Source organism: Pseudorca crassidens, chromosome 20 (genome assembly GCF_039906515.1).
Source record: "Pseudorca crassidens isolate mPseCra1 chromosome 20, mPseCra1.hap1, whole genome shotgun sequence".
Classification (NCBI taxonomy): domain Eukaryota; kingdom Metazoa; phylum Chordata; class Mammalia; order Artiodactyla; family Delphinidae; genus Pseudorca; species Pseudorca crassidens.
In genome coordinates, this window is record NC_090315.1 from 50,048,752 (window position 1) to 50,067,948 (window position 19,197).

At 41.7% G+C, this 19,197-nt stretch overlaps 1 protein-coding gene across 3 annotated transcripts in view; it reads right to left on the reverse strand.

Annotated features, from left to right (window-relative positions):
* Positions 1–378: 378 nt before the first annotated feature.
* Positions 379–19,197, reverse strand: part of WDR59 (WD repeat domain 59) — a 109,923-nt gene continuing 91,104 nt past the window's right edge. Inside the window, exons 27-28 of one of the 3 annotated variants that reach the window (XM_067719806.1) lie at positions 1,288–1,347; positions 379–513 (exon numbers count right to left, since the gene is read on the reverse strand). In XM_067719806.1, the coding sequence (XP_067575907.1) occupies positions 1,313–1,347 (35 nt within the window). In that variant the 3' untranslated portion in view covers positions 379–513; positions 1,288–1,312. Of the gene's footprint in view, positions 514–1,287; positions 1,348–1,398; positions 1,811–7,281; positions 7,871–19,197 lie in introns of those variants that run through there. The other 2 variants (XM_067719807.1, XM_067719805.1) reach the window with 2 other exon arrangements.

Sequence of the window (19,197 nt, forward strand, 5' to 3'; positions counted from 1 at the left end):
GGTTGCAAGCAGCAGAAACCAACGCTACACACACAAAAAGAATATTTGGAAGAAATAAATGGGAGGGAGGAGAACTGGGTTTGGGAAATGGACAGGAAATAAGGCAGCGGTGGAGGGTCAGCAAGCAGAAAGACAGACACCATTTTTTAGCAGAAACCATTTGGTCGGGATGCTACCACCATCACCGTGAACAAGGCCTAACCGTATCATCCTCTTTGTGTCGCTAGTTCAAGATTCTGTGTCCCAGGTGGGAGAAGTGATCGGCCAAGCTAGGTCCTATGTCCATACCCTAAGGGCCTGCGACAGGGAAAGAGTGCTTCTTATCCTTTGATGCTGTCACAGGGGAGGTAAACTCTACAAAGCCAGTGGTGGTGGCGGGGAGAGCTCAAAAATAGGAATGGCTGTGGTCGCCAAAATCAACTACACACTTGAGTAAGTAAGGCACTGACTTTCTGCTTAAGAAGCTCTCAGTCTTGGGCTTCCCTGGTGGCGTGGTGGTTAAGAATCCGCCTGCTAAAAAAAAAAAAAAAAAAAAATGAATCCACCTGCCAATGCAGGTACACGGGTTCGAGCCCTGGTCTGGGAAGATCCCACATGCCGTGGAGCAACTAAGCCTGTGTGCCACAACTACTGAGCCTGTGCTCTAGAGCCCGCGAGCCACAACTACTGAACCCGTGTGCCTCAACTACTGAAGCCCGCATGCCTAGATCCCGTGCTTCACAACAGGAGAAGCCACAGCAATGAGACGCCCGTGCACCACAATGAAGAGCAGCCCCCTCTCGCCGCAACTAGAGAAAGCCCGAGCGCAGCAACGAAGACCCAACGCAGCCAAAAATAAATAAATTAATAAATTAAAAAAAAAAAAAGAAGCTCTCAGTCTTGAAGGAGAGACACATAACAGATAGATGAAACCCAACACAGAATAATAAAGACAATACCAGGGACATGATCAAGAAAAAGTACAGTGCCAGGCTCTGAGCACAAACTCTGCAGGCAGATGGATAAATCTTGGTTCTGCTAGGTGGAAGCTGCATGACCTTGAAAAGGCGTTTAACCTCTGGCTGCCTCCTCACTTGCAAAGAAAAGTTAACATTAGTAATCTCTTCAGAGGACTGCTATTAAATAAAGTATGCAAAGCAATTAGCATAGTGCCTGGTACACAGTAACACTTCAATAAATGTTAGCAATGATTATTACTAGAAAGGGCCATAGGAGCTCTACCAGAATTGGCAAAAAGCCCATCGTTCACTCACACAAAACTCCAACTTATGGGCTCTATCTACTCACATCTTCCCAGAAAATAGATTCATTTTCATTTTGTCTTTGGAAGCAGATAAGTGACTCTGCCTAAAACAGGAACATAAATTACAAACATATCTTCCAATCTTTTCCCCAGTCCCTCATTTCATATACAGAAAAATGGGCTGGGTTGGGTGGAGACAGGGAATAATAGTTGCATCAGATTCTCAGAAGGTTTAGCAACTTCAGAAACAAAGTTGGGGCCTCCACACTAGAAGAAAACTGTGCAGAAGGAGATTTTTAATAATCATTGTGTTGGCAGAGGAATTGGAATTGCGTATACATACCCGAATATGGATGTCCGAGGAGGCTGGCTGAAGTTTCAAAAACATTACCACTCTTCCCTGACCCTCCATCCATCATCCTGCCATTATCTACTACTCTGGGATTGTTTAAGAGAAGAGTGTTTCTCTTGATGGTTCCACAGACTTATCTTTGATCTCTGTCAAGTCAGAGAATTTTTTCACATCTTGGTTTCATCCTCCAAAGCAGTGCTGTCCACTAGAGCTTTCTGTAAGGATGGAAATGTTCTGTATCTGTCCAATATGTGGCCACTAGTTAGTGATCAGTTGAACTATGGTTAGTGTGAATGAGACACTGAATTTTAAATTTTAATTAATTTAAATGGAAATAGTCACATGTGGCTAATAGTTACCATGCGGGATGGTTAATTCCACGTGTCAACTTGACTTGGCTAAGGGATGCCCAGAGAGCTGGTAAAATATTATCTCTGAGTGTGTCTGGTAAGAGTGCTTCTATAAGAGATTAGCATTTGAAACAACACATTACTCAATCAAAAGATTAATCAGGGTAATCAAAAGGTCACCCTGGGCTTCCCTGGTGGCGCAGTGGTTGAGAATCTGCCTGCTAATGCAGGGGACACGGGTTCGAGTCCTGGTCTGGGAGGATCCCACATGCCGCAGAGCAACTAGGCCTGTGAGCCACAACTACTGAGCCTGCGCTCCGCAACGAGAGGCCGCGATAGTGAGAGGCCCGCGCACCGCGATGAAGAGTGGTCCCCGCTTGCCACAACCAGAGAAAACCCTTGCACAGAAGAGAAGACCCAACACAGCAAAAATAAATTAATTAATTAATAAACTCCTACCCCCAACATCTTCTTTAAAAAAAAAAAAAAGATCACCCTTACCAGTATGATTAGCAAATAGAACAAAAAGGCAGAGAAAGGGTGAATCACAGCACTGCCTTTAGGGCTTTAGGGCAAGACTCTGCCATCATCCACACACAACTACTCTCCTTTAGAAAAACAGCTCCTGGCTGCTGCTGGGCCTTAGTGGAGACTGAACACTTGACCGTGGGCCAAAGGTACCACGTGACCTGAGCTGCCCATCATGAACTGGGTGTTATCTGACCCACCAAGCCATAATGTTGGGTGTGCATCATCAAATGGAACTGGTATATACACGATCTGGCCCAAGCAGGCCCTGAAAGCACAAGTAAGTTACACGATGAAGTGGCCCAAATGCCTGTGGTCCCACCCCTGCTACTCTGTCTTGTCTCTCCCAGGCTGTGCTTATGGCTTCATGGGCAGTTCCCTATCATCAACTGACAGAGGAAGTAATGACTCAGATCTCGCTTACAGACAGTTCTGTAGATACGTAGGTACCACCCACAAATGGACAGCTGCAGCACTAGAACCCCTCTCTGGGACATCCCTAAAAGATGATGGTGAAGGAGAATCCTCCCAGGGGTCAGAACTTCTAGCAGTGTACCTGGTTGTACGCTTAGCTTGGAAGGAGAAATGGCCATATGTGGGATTCTATACCAATTCATGGGCTGTAGCCAATGGTTTGGCTGGATGGTCAGGGACTTGGAAGGGACATGATTGGAAAATTGGGGACAAAGAAATTTTGGGAAAGAGGTACATGGAGAGACCTCTCCGAATGGGCAAAAAATGTGAAGAAGATATTTTTGCCTCCTGTGAATTCTCACCAAAGAGTGAACTCAGCAAAAGAGGATTTTAATAATCAAGTGGATGGGATGACCTTTTCGTGGTTACCAATCAGCCTCTTTCCCCAGCCACTCCTGTCATCACCCAATGGGCTCATGAACAAAGTGGCCGTAGTGGCGGGGATGGAATTTTACACATGGACTCAGAAATATGGACTTGATAGCCAGGATGACCTGGCTATGACCACCAACTGTCCAACTGGTCAGAAGCAGAGAACAACACTGAGCCCTTGATACGGAACCATTCTCTGGGGTGCTCAGCCATCCACCTGGTGGCAGCTTGACTGCATTGGACTGTTTCCATCATGGAAGGGGCAGCATTTTGTCTTTATTGCAATACTGGCAGACCTCGGAGATACTGCAGGTTTGGTTCCAGACCACCGAGATAAAGTGAATATCACAATAAAGTGAGTCACATGAACTTTCTGGTTTCCCAGTACAAATAAAAGTTACGTTCATACTATACTGTAGTCTTTTAAGTGTGCAATAGCATTACATTTTTAAAAAAAGTACATATCTTAATTTAAAAATACTTCATTGCTAAAAAAACCCCGCTAACCGTAATCTGACGACACGGGGCTGCCACAAGCTTCGATTTGTCAAAACACTGTATTTGCAAACCACAACAAAGTGAAGTGCAATAAAACGAGGTGTGCCTGTAGACACTTCCTCTGGATACAGATTTCCCTTCCCTGTACACAATGCTTCTGCCCAAACTACCATCCATGGACTTACAGAATGTTTTCTCCATCATCGTGGTACTCTACACAGCACTGCTTCTGATTAAGAACCTCACTTCACGGTAAAAGAAGTACAGCAATGGGCCCATGCGCATGGAATTTACTGGTCTTATCATGTCCCCGCCATCCTGAAGCAACTGGTTTGACAGAATGGTGGCATGGCCTTTTGAAGACTCAGTGACAGCGCGAGCTAGGTAGCTAGGTAGCTGGAGAACCTTGTAGGACTGGGGCAAGGTTCTCCAAGAGGCTATGTACTTGTTAAAGCACTTACCACATGCCTGGGATTGTGCCTGGCCTGAGATGTGGAGGCAGGCAAAAATGGCCCTTGTCCTGGGGGAGCTTATGTTCTAGGGACAGAGCCAGCTGCAATATGGGTGGGGCTACAACGGGAGGGGCAGAAAGCACAGGGAGAGGTGGGTGGGAGGCACCGATCCTGGGGTGGGGGGATGCACACATCCACCAGGGTCTCTCTCTTTTGACTTCAGAAAGCCAGTTTTCCCTGGTGGTCCAGTGGTTAAGACTCTGAGCTGCCAATGCAGGGGGCGCAGGTTTGATCCCTGGTCGGGGAACTAAGATGCCACATGCCGCAGAGTACGGCCAAAAGATAAACAACAACAACAACAAATATATATATATATATATATATAAGGAACAAATTCAGAAGCAATATTTGTAACATATATAATAAATTTTTTTTAAAAAGTCAGTTTCGAGTGAAGTAAGTCAGACAAAGACAAATATCATATGATACTGCTTATATGTGGAATCTTTAAAAAAAAGGGTACAAATGAACTTATCTACAAAACAGAAATAGAGGCACAGATGTAGAAAACAAACTTATAGTTACCAGGGGGTAAGGTGGGGGAGGATAAACTGGGAGGTTGGGATTAACATGCACACACGATTATATATGAAATAGATAACTAATAAGGACCTACTGGAGAGCACAGGGAACTCTACTCAATACTCTGTAATGACCTATATAGGAAAAGAATCTAAAAAAAAAAAAGAGTAGATATATGTATACGTATAACTGATTCACTTTGCTGTACACCTGAACCTAATACAACACTGTAAATCAACTGTACTCCAATTTTTTAAAAAAGCCAGTTGTTCCCCTGGAAACTCTTCATTTAAGAGCTCAGATGGGGCTTCCCTGGTGGCGCAATGGTTAAGAATCCGTCTGCCAATGCAGGGAACACGGGTTCAAGCTCCGGTCCAGGAAGATCCCACATGCCGTGGAGCAACTAAGCCCGTGCGCCACAACTACTGAGCCTGCGCTCTAGAGCCCGCGAACCACAACTACTGAGTCTGCGAACCACAACTACCAAAGCCCGCGCGCCTAGAGCCTGTGCTCCACAACAAGAGAAGCCACTTTAATGAGGAGCCCGCTCAACGCAACGAAGAGTAGCCCCCGTTCGCCACAACTAGAGAAAGCCTGTGCGCAGCAACGAAGACCCAATGCAGCCAAAAATAAATAAATAAATTTATTTTTTTTAAAAAAAGAGCTCAGAAAACCCCCTCCAGGGCCCAGTTCCATTCTTATGGTCACCACACATAACCTTACATATTCTATTAAAATGAAAATGGAAAGACTATACATTATCGTTAGATTACTCTTGAAAAATACATTTGGACACCTCTTCCCATTTCGCCCATGCCCCCCAAAGTTTAACTTTTTGAAGGTGGTTAAAAAGTACAAACTCCCAAAAGTTTTTACCTTTTGAAGATGGTCAAAAGGTACAAACTTCCAGTTACAAGATAAGTAAGTCCTGGGAATGTAATGGATAGTATGGTGAATATAGTTAACAACACTGTATTGTGCATTTGAAAGTTGCTAAGAGAGTAGGTCTAGAAGTTCTCATCACAAGAAAAAAAATTGTAACTATGTGAGGTGAGGCATGTTAACTAAACTTATTGTAGCAATCATTTCACAATTTAGACATATATCAAATTACTATGTTGTACACCCAAAACCAATATAACATTATATGTCAATTATATCTCAATTTTAGAATTTGAAGAAAAAGAAAAATAGATCACTAATATTTACTCTTCCATTAAACAAGATTGAACATCACTTACAAAATTTGGTGATAAAGTCATGCCGTGAGTATAAAGCAACCAACTATTTACCCCTCAGAATAAATCAGAGAAAAGGAGACATATAGTTAAGGACAAATTTCCTACTAATAAAAATATTTACATTATTAATAATATTATATTAATAATTACCTTGTTAATTACCTATTGTTAGTAATTACATTATTAATAATATTAAAAGGACTTCCCTGGTGGAGAAGTGGTTAAGAATCCGCCTGCCAATGCAGGGGACACGGGTTCAAGCCCTGGTTCGGGAAGATTCCACATGCCGTCGAGCAGCTAAGCTGTGTGCCATAACTACTGAGCCTATGCTCTAGAGCCCTTGAGCCACAACTACTGAGCCCACATGCCACAACTACTGGAGCCCGTGCACCTAGAGCCTGTGCTCTGCAACAAGAGAAGCCACCGCAATGAGAAGCCTGCTAACTGCAAAGAAGAGTAGCCCCCGCTTGCCACAACTAGAGAAAGCCCACACGCAGCAATGAAGACCCGACATAGCCATAAATAAGTAAATAAATAAATTTATTTATCCACTAAAAAAATAATATTAACAATCTTGTTAATCATCAACAATAAATGCTCAATAAATGTACCCACTTAGAACCTGGATATTTATTAGCTACCCAAGCACTGATCAACCTTGCCTTGTTTCCTGAGATCTTGACAATCTGTGTAGTTTAAAAGAAGAAAGTATTTTCCTACAGAGCCAAGACTTTTTTTAAAAAAAAAATTTATTCTTTTTGGAAGGATTTCTAGCTAGAACTAGCAGAATCTAACAGGATTGACCCATATTACTCCTTACAGGAGTGTTTTGCTTCCATGTGGAGAACTAATAGTTCAGGATTTGTCCTTAATTGCATTCAATAATTATCATTTCATTTATTTTATGGCTTCTCATGATAGATTTATTAAAACCTTCTTGCATTTAGGTAAAGTATTGACTTTAAAAGTACTGGAAAGTTAGGGCTTCCCTGGTGGTGCAGTGGTTGAGAGTCCGCCTGCTGATGCAAGGGACATGGGCTTGTGCCCCCGTCCGGGAAGATCCCACGTGCCGCAGAGCGGCTGGGCCCGTGAGCCATGGCCGCTGAGTCTGCGCGTCCGGAGCCTGTGCTCCGCAATGCGAGAGGCCACAACAGTGAGAGGCCCGCGTACCGCAAAAAAAAAAAAAGTACCGGAAAGTTAAAAAGAGTTATAAAGACTTAGAGAAAGAATTATGACAGCTTATTCTATCCAAGAAAGTAAACCTTGAATAACCGTCATCATTTTCCAAAGGTGGCAAGAGTCACTTTCACCGTATCAATGCCAACTGCTTATCTGCACAACCAGCGATCCTGGCTACAGTTCTAGCTTTTGAAGGCTTTTCCTTGTTTCACACGTCCTTGGTCATTAATTTCTCCTTCTAAGAGCTGGTCAGGCTACAGTCAAACAGGTCATTTACCTTCTGTGGAGTTCAGGGCTGTTTTGCTCTCTTGTCCCTGCTTCAGTGACCTCACCCTGTATTTTCTGGGTCAGGGGAAAAACTTGCAAAATGCTTGTAATTTTACTTATTTTTTTGAAAATATATTTGCCTTAATGTAATACAAATTAATTATCTTACCGTTCTGGAGGTCAGAAGTCCAAGAATGGGTCTTGGGGGCTAAAAATCAATGTTTAGGCAGAGCCATATTTATTCTGCAGACTCTAGGGGAGAATCTGTTTCCTTGCCTTCTCCATCTTCTAGATGCTGCCCACGTTTCTTGGCTTGTGGCCCCTTCCTCCATCTGCAAATCACATCACTTCAACATCTGATTCCCTTTTCAGGTCTCTTCTCTGTTCTGACCCTCCTGCCTCCCTAAGGACTCTTATGATTACACTGGGCCCAACTGGTTAATCCAGGATAATCTCTCTATCTCAAGATCTTTGATTTAATAACATCTGCAAAGTCTCTTTTACCATGTACTGTAGACTGAATGTCCATGTCTCCCCAAAATTCATAGGCTGAAACCTAATCCCCAGTGGGATGGTACTAGGAGATGGGAGTTTGCAAGGTGATTAGGTGATAAAGGTGGAGCCCTCATGAACGGGATTAGTGCCCTTATAAAAGAGATTCCAGAGAGCTCCCTAACCCCTTCTGCCCTGTAAGGACACAGCAAGAAGACTGTCACCTGTGAATCAGGAAGTGAGTTCTCACCAGACACTGAATCTGCCAGTGAGAAATAAATGTCTGTTGTTTATTGGCTACTCAAGTCTATGGAATTTTGTTATAGTGGCCCAAACAGACTAAGATACCATGTAAAATAACAAATTCACAAGCTCCTGGGATTAGAATGTGTATATCTTTGGGGAGGGGGTCATAATTCAGCCTAACACAGTGAGATTTTATACCGTAAGCTGCCTACAATAATGCTTTTACAAATGAATAGAAAACAGAATTTTAGTTCTGGTCTAGATTTTATTAGTTTGCTCTTGTTGCCCAACTTGGCATTCAAGTAGCCAGAGCTAACCAGCCATGGGAACCTCTGAGAGTTTTCAAAATCCCTCCAGGGTTGAGATGCATAACTATCACTCGATAAGGCTAAGAGACATCAGGTGTTTATGACCTCTCTGCTCTATGAGCTAGCCAAGACATGGCTGCTTTAATCCTTTGGGATATTTCCAACTATACTCTCAACATCACACAATGCTCCTAATGACAAAGTCTTAAAATAAGAACAGAGTCCATGAGGAAAAGGAAGCTATTACAATCAGCAAGATAAACAAAAGCACTGGACTTCCTTGGTGGCTCAGTGGTTAAGAATCCACCTGCCAATGCAGGGGACGTGGGTACAAGCCCTGGTCCGGGAAGATCCCACATGCCGTGGAGGAACTAAGCCTGTGCACCACAACTACTGAGCCTGCGTGCCACAACTACTGAAGCCCGTTCACCTAGAGCCCGTGCTCTGCAACAAGACAAGCCACCAGCATGAGAAGCCCATACACCGCAAGGAAAAGTAGCCCCTGCTTGCCGCAACTAGAGAAAGCCCGTGCGCAGCAACGAAGACCCAACGTAGCCAAAAATAAATAAATAAATAAAAATTTTAAAGCCCTTTTTTACAGTCAACCCTATTAAAATGATAAATGCCCCAAGCTAGAATGCATAACGTAGATTCTATCTTCCATTCTGCTTTTAAAGAAATATATCGAATTTTTAAAGCTAATATAGAATTAGGCAAGTACATAAAAATTTTTTTTATACTTAGGAGTTTCCAGAGTAGATTATGAAACTGCAAATGACTCTGTAAAACAAGGACAAATCAACAACAGAAATGGGCTAGGTGAGCTGAGAGACAGTAGTAATCTCCACCTTTAGATTGGAAATTTGTTGCTTAATAGTAAAAGGAATAATACAGTTTACTTTAAACAATATCTTTACCTGAAAGCCTCAAAGCCCACTCCAACAAGTCAGTGGAAGTCAGCATTTTATATAACTGAGTGAATAATGACTAAAAAGAGATTTTTGTGTTCAAGATATGCAGATGTCACGATCAATTTGTTGCACCATGGTATCTTTGTAAACGAGCTCATTTGTTTTCACTGATCTCTTACCCTTAGATATGAAGAAATGGAAGAATTAAAGGTCAGATGGGAGGTAGATAGGACATCTGCCTGAGACAATTAAGACGAACACCCAATGACAGCATCCAGGTCACATAGTGCCTACTTCTGACCTAGTAATGATGGGAAAGTACTCCTGAATTATAGCCCTGGCTCCTTAGCTGAAAACTTGTCATGAGAAACACCTGCTTAATTTCTCAGTGGCTATTTCTTTACCTGAAAAATATCAATAAGAATAAGAAACTTGACAGGGACAGTTCCATATTTCATCTGGAGTTCTAAGGTTGATTTGTCAGCAAACAACTGTGCAATGGGGGCTGATGGGTAGATACAGAAGCAAAACAGAGAGAGTGCAGAATCCAGTGAGCTCTTAACAGGCAGCGGGAAGACTGGCTACAACTCATGTTGGGAGGACGAGAAGAGGTGCCGAATTCCATCTACCTACATCAGAAAGTAAAGATTCGTAAGGATGAAGTTGGAAAGACAACCAGAATGTATGATGCTCTGAATTGAAAAATTTATAATTAACTCCAGTTCAAAGATGTGGACTCGAGAGCCAGACACGGGAAGGCCTGGGCTTGTCCATATGGGGTTTGGTGGATCCAAGTTCCCACGTTCTGTCTGCCCTTTCTGGCATGTTGCCTTGAAACACTCTCAGGTGTGGTAGGAAACTAACGATGCTTACTCAGCTCCCCTAAGTGGATGAGTGCAATCCTAAAAAGGCATAAATAATAAACATATAGATGGTGAGGAAATAAAGTTTTGATATATACTGTGTAAAACCAGGTGTGAAAAGTTGTATAATCACTGTGCCTCTTTTTATAGGCTTTATTCAGTTTTCAGTGAAGAAAAAATAGAAAAGAAAAATTTTCAGTTTTCATTTCAGATAATCTGATATACTAGAGAATTTAACATCTAATTTTAATTGTAATCCTTAGGAAGATTTAACTAATTCAGTGTGCTGTCAACATTTCAATGCTGAAGAATTCTGGTTTTCTAAATGTATGTTTGATTTTTAACATATAGAAACGTTTTAAAAATTTAACCTTACTGGGCTTCCCTGGTGGCACAGTGGTTGAGGGTCCGCCTGCCGATGCAGGGGACACGGGTTCGTGTCCCGGTCCGGGAAGATCCCACATGCCGCGGAGCGGCTGGGCCCGTGAGCCATGGCCGCTGAGCCTGCGCATCTGGAGCCTGTGCTCCACAACGGGAGAGGCCACAACGGTGAGAGGCCCGCGTACCGCAAAAAAAAAAAAAAAAAAATTTAACCTTACTGAATGTATATTTTGATTTACTGGATTTGTAAGTTATCTAAATCCATAGCAAGATTTCACTGTTAGATTTGTAAGGCTCTCTCTTAGGTGCTTGCAAAATTCTGACTTAAGGAAACAGCTTAACTTTCCTATCAATACATAAACTGCACAGAAGAGTAAGTTCTTTATAGAGAATACTAGCTAATGAACGCAGAAGGAATGATACACCTGGAATAGCATCATTCTGCAAGCCCTAATAAAGCAGTGATTCTGGGCAATGGTCATCACCTGCCAAAATCATCAGGTAAGAAGCTGAAGGGTTGTATTAACAACGGATGCATCCAGCTGACAAAACGTGAACCCTCGCATTATTTTTCACATCACAAGAAGAGAAACAACCAGACCTTATGTGTCTCCTGATAGAAGTACACAACACTAAATTGAATGTATTCTTGCCCAAAACCCAAGCCGGAATGTGATAACTCTCTAGATTACGGTTGTCAAATTTAGCAAATAAAAATACAAGATGACCAAATATTGCACTACTGAGCACTCTTACACTAAAAAATATTCATTGTTTAGTCAAAATTCAAATTTAATTGGGTGTCCTGTATTTTATCTGGAAACCCTACTCTAAATCTAACTACCAGTTCACAGGAAATAGAATGAATACAATCAACAAAATCTAGAATGCAGAAAACTCTCCAGGACACATGTCCTTCTACAAATCATTTGCAAAGAAACAATAGTTTATTTGCTAACTGGAAGAAAAAAAACATTTTATTCTTTGACAGAAAAATTGCAGGGATGAAAAAGGGAGGAAACCTAGAGACCCTTTGGATTAAAAGAGACTTGATAGACATGGCAATAAATTTAAAGTGTGGACTTTGGATCCTGATTGGAATAAACATTTGTGACGCAATTTAGGAAATATGAAAATTAACTGAATATTTAGGACTCAGTGTTAAAAGTTTTAAGTAGCATGGTTGGATTTCACAAGAGAATTTTTATCTTTTAAAGATACATATTGAAGTGTTATTGATGAAATGATATGATGTCTGAGACTGGCTACAAAACAATCCCGTGGCAAGCTGGGAGGGGTAGGGTGTCAGGAATAGAGATAAAAATGGGATAGGCAGATATTGACAATTGTGAAAGCTGGTGAGACATACGTGAGAGTTCATTATACTATTTTACCTTTGTAAATATTTGAAAAAATTTTTAAGTTTTTTTTAAAAAAATTATTTATTTATTTTTGGTTGCATTGTGTCTTCATTGCTGTGCATGGGTTTTCTCTAGTTGCGGTGCACGGGCTTCTCATTGAGGTGGCTTCTCTTTGTTGCGGAGCACAGGCTCCAGGCACCCGGGCTTCAGCAGTTGTGGCTCGTGGGCTCTAGAGTGCAGGCTCAGTAGTTGTGGTACACGGGCTTAGTTGCTCTGCGTCATGGGGGATCTTCCTGGACCAGGGCTTGAACCCGTGTCCCCTGCATTGGCAGGTGGACTCCCAACCACTGCGCCATCAGGGAAGTCCCTAAAAACTTTTTTTAAAGGGAGGCGTTTAAGAAAAACTGAGGGGTAAACATGTAACTTAAATAGAATATTCATTATGACCCCCCAAAAATTTGCATGCCTTCATACTAATTGAAAGGAATGATAAATTTAAGTTATGTTTTAGTGAAAATAAATATGCTATTTTTTTCCCCTTGGGGGCTCCCAGGAATGGAACTGAAATGTACACAGAAAGGACCAGTTTAAAGATGGGGAACTACATAAAAAGGAACGAAATTGGGTCATTTGTAGAGATGTGGATGGACCTAGAGACTGTCATACAGAGCGAAGTAAGTCAGAAAGAGAAAAACAAATATCGTATATTAACGCATGTATGCGGAATCTAGAAAAATGGTACAGATGAACTGGCTTGCAAGGCAGAAATAGAGACACAGATGTAGAGAACAAACGTATGGACACCAAGGGAAAAATGGGGTTGGGGGTGGTGGGATGAATTGGGAGATTGGGGTTGACATATATACACTCATATGTATAAAATAGATAACTAATAAGAACCTGCTATATAAAAAAATAAAATAAAATTCAAAAAAATATAGGAACTGGAAAAATAAGTAAAGATGGGGAACTAAGTGGAAGAAGCATCATGGAAACAGAAAAACGTATGTCCCACATTCTTTCATTTCACAATGGCTAGAAAATACGACTGAAGTCAGAAGCCTCCACATAAAATTAGAACTTAGTGAGAAACCTTGAAAATAATAAGAGCACTATCGGTGCAACATCGTACCTGGTTAAAGACCATTAGAAAAAAGACCAATTTAGCAAATATTTACAAACCACTTCCCACAATATTTAAGTTATGACACCGTAACTTATGAATGATACCATAATGACAGATACAAGTTATTACACATTTGTCCAAACCCACAGAACGTACAGCACCAAGAGTGAACCCTAAGGTAAACCATGGACGTTGGGTGTCAGTGTAGGTTCATCATTTGTAATAAATGTAACACTCTGCGGGCGGCGGGGGGGGTGATGTTGGTAATATAGGAGACTATGTATGTGTGGGGAAGCGGGTAGATGGGAACTTTCTGTACTTCCCACTCAACTTTGCTGTGAACCTAAAACTAAAATAAGTCTCTTTTTTAAAAACGTTAGGTTCCCTTTGATCATCACTGCCAATCTTGGTCTCCCTGCTGCTCCAAGGTAACGTGTGTTCGGTTTAACGTGTGTTCTTCCAGAATGTTCTCCATGCATTTATAGGCATATACAGGTACCACAGAAAATGCATAGCTTCATAGTGTGTTTTTGTTTGTTTGTCTTGAGTTCTTTTCTTGCTGTCATCTGACTGATAAAAGACCCTTGATTAAAGGTTAAGGGATCATTAAGATACTGACGGATAACACTTTGACCTGTGGCCCTTTTATACACCATTTGTTAAAAAAAAAAAATGACTCGAGTATAAGAAAAGCTACCAAGTTGCTAAGGATTTGGTTGAGTAGATAAAACTTGGTTTGTTACTTTGAAAGTGGTATTCGTCTGACAAAATTTATTGTAATTGTGGGTGCACCAGAGGAAAGCTTTTCCTTACGGCCAAAGGTTGGTCTGAATCCCCGAGAGAGGTCTTGCTGTTCTCCTGGTGAACAGACAATGTCATATCAACACTGGACAGGGCCACTCTGAGACCATGTGGAGCAAGACGAGAACAAGACCACCTGGGAACCGTGTCTGAACACAAATAAAAGCTGAACGCTATCCAAGCCCTAAAATACCAGCCATCCCCCTCTCCCAGCCAATATGAGTGATGGCTGCTTCTTTACCAACTACAGCTGTAGCCTCACTCTGGTCTCCCCCTCTCTCATTACGTTTTATTAATGTATCTAATCATAGAATTATCCTTGCTTCCGACAGGAACAAAACATCCAACCCGGAGCAAACCTCCACTTCCATGAACTCACATCAAAATCACCTAACACAAGTGCAAACCCTGTAAGAAGGTCCTTAGAGCAGCCTCTCACCAACATGCCCCAGGGTCCAGGGCGAGTGGTCTCCCTCTCTGCAACAGGCAAAATCTCACCTTGTTCACCCAAAAGTGTGATTCTGATGATCTTCAGCTGGGTGGTATTGACAGAGGTTTGCTTTAAACCTTTAAAACCAGTTATAAGGACTTTCCTGGTGATCCAGTGGGTAAGACTACGTGCTCCCAATGCGGAGGGCCCAGGCTCGATCCCTGGTCAGGGAACCAGATCCACGGGCATGCCACAACTAAGAAGTCCACATGCCGTAACTAAAGATCCCATGTGCTACAACTAAGACCTGGCACAGCCTAAATAAATAGTTTAAAAAATATTATTAAAAAATAAAATAAAATAAAACCAGTTATAAGATAAATAAGTACCAGGGATGTAACATACAATGATAAATATAATTAACACTGCTGTATGTTATCTATGAAAGTTAAGAGAGTAAATCCTAAGAGTTCTCAACACAAGAAAAAATATTTTTTCCAATTCTTTGATTTTGTATCTAAATGAGATGAAGGATGTTCACTAAACTTACTGTGATAATAACTTCGTGATTCATGTAAGTCAAATCCTTATGCTGTACACCTTAAACATATACAGTGCTATATGTCTATTATATCTCCATAAAACTAGAAAAAAGACCTTTAAAAACAATGGATCCTGCCCCCAAATACGTACTCATAGGTCAACCCGCCTTCATGATTGCTTCCCACAGTGAGTAGATTTAGTCGTCGCCTTTCCAAACTCTATTTCCCGTTGCTCTCGGTAACCACCGCTAATCTCATTTTTTCAGGTAACTGCCCCGACTCAGCTTACCTGTTCAACTCCTTGGCTTCCGGGGGCCCCAGGGACTCAGGTCCTCTCTATGAGGCTAGTGTAGACCTCCCTCCTCTCACGGGGCCCAGGGAGCCTCCAGGGCCATCCGCAGGGTGCTCCGAGTTTGCTGCCAAGCACTTACCCCACAGCTGGGGGCGCTCAAGTCCTCACTACACCGGGAAGCCCAGAGGCAGAAGGACTGGAGTTGGAAATGGGATTATTATTCCACGATTTTAAATGTGCATACGTGCATTTTTTGGTTTTACACAATTAGAATACTAACATAAATATAAGTTCTTTATCATGTCTTTTTCACTTAATATATTACCATTATTGGCTCCACATTGCTCCAAACTTTTTTAATTTTTTAAAAATTTTTATTTTATTTATTTTTTGGCTGTGTTGGGTCTTTGTTGCTGCACGAGGGCTTTCTCTAGTTGTGGCAAGCGGGGGCTACTCTTTGTTTAGGTGCGCGGGCTTCTCATTGCAGTGGCTTCTCTTGTTGCGGAGCACGGGCTCTAGGAGCATGGGTTTTGGTAGTTGTGCCTCGCCGGCTCAATAGTTGTGGCCCATGGGCTTAGCTGCTCCGTGGCATGTGGGATCTTCCCGGACCAGGGATCAAACCCATGTCCCCTGCGTTGGCAGGCAGATTCTTAACCACTGCGCCACCAGGGAAGCCCCACTCCGAACTTTCTGAATTCAAATTTCTTGGAACAGACTTCAGCTAGCCTATTTGAGATAGAATCCCTCTTTCCTTTTACTCTTTATAATTGTCTTTTGAGACTATTTTGGAAGAAGAGTCAAGTTTTCTTGGGCAGCATAATCATTCCAAGGATTGTAATAAACATCATGCCAAAACTCTTTAGGGAAGGACTTTTAAAAGCTGATTTTAGTTGCCATTACCTATTAACTAAGCTATCAATATTAACCTTCAAGTTAATTACTTCAGGCCAATACCTCAGACCAAACTGGCATCACATCTGAAATGTGAAACACACCCATAAAATTTATCTAGTGATAAATCTGCTCAGCAGAAGTCTCCCAATATAAGCACCTATTCTTTGGGTGTGTGCCTTTCTGACCCATGTAAACATGTTGCCCCAGATACAGCTATCCTGTTTAAAACAAAATGGAGGAACTGGAGTGGTTTGCTCCCAGCTGTCTTGAATACACAAAATTCTTCTCAGTCAAGCACTGAGCTGCCAATAAAAACTTCTTTTTGTATTTAAAAAAGTTGCTCGTTTGTTTTTGACAAGGAAACCTTACAATATTTATTTGTTTTTGTTACATTAAAAGTCAAAGTAACATATTAAAAAAAACAGATAGTACAAAAAAATTAAAAATAAAAAGTAAAATTATTTTCCATCCCAAACCCCTCCAGCCCTATTCTCCGGAGAACATTCCTTTGAATAGTGTATCCTTTGAGAAATTTCTATGCCTTTATAAATGTATATGTATATATCACTTAAAAAAACAGAAACAGGACCATACTCGATACAGTTTGTCAGTATGCTCTTTCACTTAACAATATATACAGCAGCACAAACACCCTGCATCCATGTTTTTCCAATGGTGACATAATAGTCCATTGTATGAACACATCACAATTTATTTAATCAGTCCCCGATTGATGAGCATTTAGGTTGTCTCATTTTTTTCCACTATAATAAACAATGTGAAAATAAACATGCTCATACAAGCGTTTTCGTGCATTTGTGTAACTGCCTCTGTGGAATAAATTCCTAAAAAGGAAATTGAGTCTAAGGGTTGGGTAGTGAACAGTTTGAGAGCTATTGACAAACTGTTTTCTAAGAAGGCTGCAGCCATTACCACTCTCACCTGCAGTATATAATGCTGCATGCTTCCCCACACACTAGCCAACATTTGTGCTTCAACTTTTTTATCTTCGCCAGTCTGATAGGTGGAAAAATGACATTTCCTGTGTGTGTTTTTGTGTGTGTGCCAGTCCACCATGAGTGCAAGGTTACTGCCATTTCTGAACATGGTGACTCAATTAAATAAATCAAGGTAGTAACAGGGATGGTTGATATTTCAAAAGTTTATCCTTATGTCTAAGAGTGATTAATTGGCTTTGCAGCCTAAATTGGAAAGATTAATTATATACTGAGCAGTGCTTGGGAGTCACTTCCTGATTACTCTTTTTTTCAAAATTTGTCTATTTTTTATTTTATTTTTTGGCCACACCACATGGCTTGCAGGACCTTAGTTCCCCGACCAGGGACTGAACTCACGCCCTCAGCAGTGAAAGCGCAGAGTCCTAACCACTGGACAGCCAGGGAATTCCCTTCTGATTACTCTTTGATCTTAAAATGTCAAGCTAAGAATTGAGGGAACTAACAAGGTGACATCAGGAATGATTACAATTTTGATTCAGTTATTTAGAAATATCAGCACATGTCATTTGAAATCATGCTAATGATGACAATGAATATTGTATGTGCATGTGAAACAGGCAGTCCTAAGAATAGGCTAATAGAAAAGGGAGTACAGTACATCTTCAAACTTTGCCTTACCTCTTCTGAATAGCTTTGGAAGAAAGTTATTACTGTCACTAAGAGAAATTTAAAATTCCTTACTGAAATTCATTTAAACAACCTTTTTATTTTAGAAGAGATTCAGACTTACAGAAAAATTGCAAAGATACTACAGACAGTTCCCAGACACTCCACACCCAGTTTCCCTATTTATTAACTCCGTACGTTAATATGGTACATTTGTCACAATGAATAAACCAATATTGATTGGTACATTATTATTAACTAAAGTTCATCCTTTACTCAGATCTCCTTAGTTTTTCCCTAATGTGCTTTTTCTGTTCCAGGGTCCCATCCAGAATGCCACGTTACATTTAGTTGTCACGTCTCCTGTGGCTCCTCTGGGCTGTGACAGTTTTTCAGTTTCCTTGTTTGATGACCTTGACAGTTTTGAGGAGTCCTGGCCAGGTATTTTGTAGAATGTCCCTCAGCTGGGATTAGCCTGATGTTTTTCTCATGATTAGACTGGGCTTGTGGATTTGGGAGAGGATGACCATGGAGGTAAAATGCCCTATTCGTCACATTATCGTATCACACTGTCAACATGACTAATCACTGTCACTGCTGACCTTGATCATCTGGCCGAGTGACATACATTTATTAACTTTGTTGACATAAGCAAGGTTACAGGACATGACGAATTGAGTCCTGAGGGTTTCCAAAGTAAATTGTGGCGGCGAGGCTGATTATTAGGCAGTTAGGAGACCCCTCATTCTCTAGGAGACCCTGCCGAGGGAGCAGAAAGAACTCTATGCCAGAGCACAATGAACTTTGAAGCAATCTTGGAAATTCAGAAAAATATACTGTTCAAAATGACCCCACTGGGGTAAGCACTGTTACTCATACTTGACAGAAGAGGAAAGTGAGGCACAGTGCCAAGGATACAGGCAAGCTGAGATGCAATCCACACATTCAGGCCACAGGGTCCAGGCTCTTAGCACTGTGCGTACTGCCTCACCAATGCTATCTTTTGTCTTAACTTGCATGTCCCAGATTACCCGTGAGATGGGGCATCTTTCCTTTGTTGTATTGGCTATTGGACTTCTTTTCAAGACCTCATTTTGGACAGGTGATACAAAGAAGGAGCCATGAGGAACAGATTCAGGGTGAGACCCCAGAGTCAGAGCTGGCAGAGACCTGGAGGGGTGGCATCCCATGCTCAAAGTGGGGGCCCTGCTGGAGCCAGCAGCTGGAATCATCTCAGGGTATAATTTAAGCACGACCCTTGGTGAGGATCGCCAGATTTAGCAAATAAAAATACAAGATCTGGGACTTCCCTGGTGGCTCAGTGGTTAAGGATCCACCTGCCAATGCAGGGAACATGGGTTCAAGCCCTGGTCCGGGAGGATCCCAC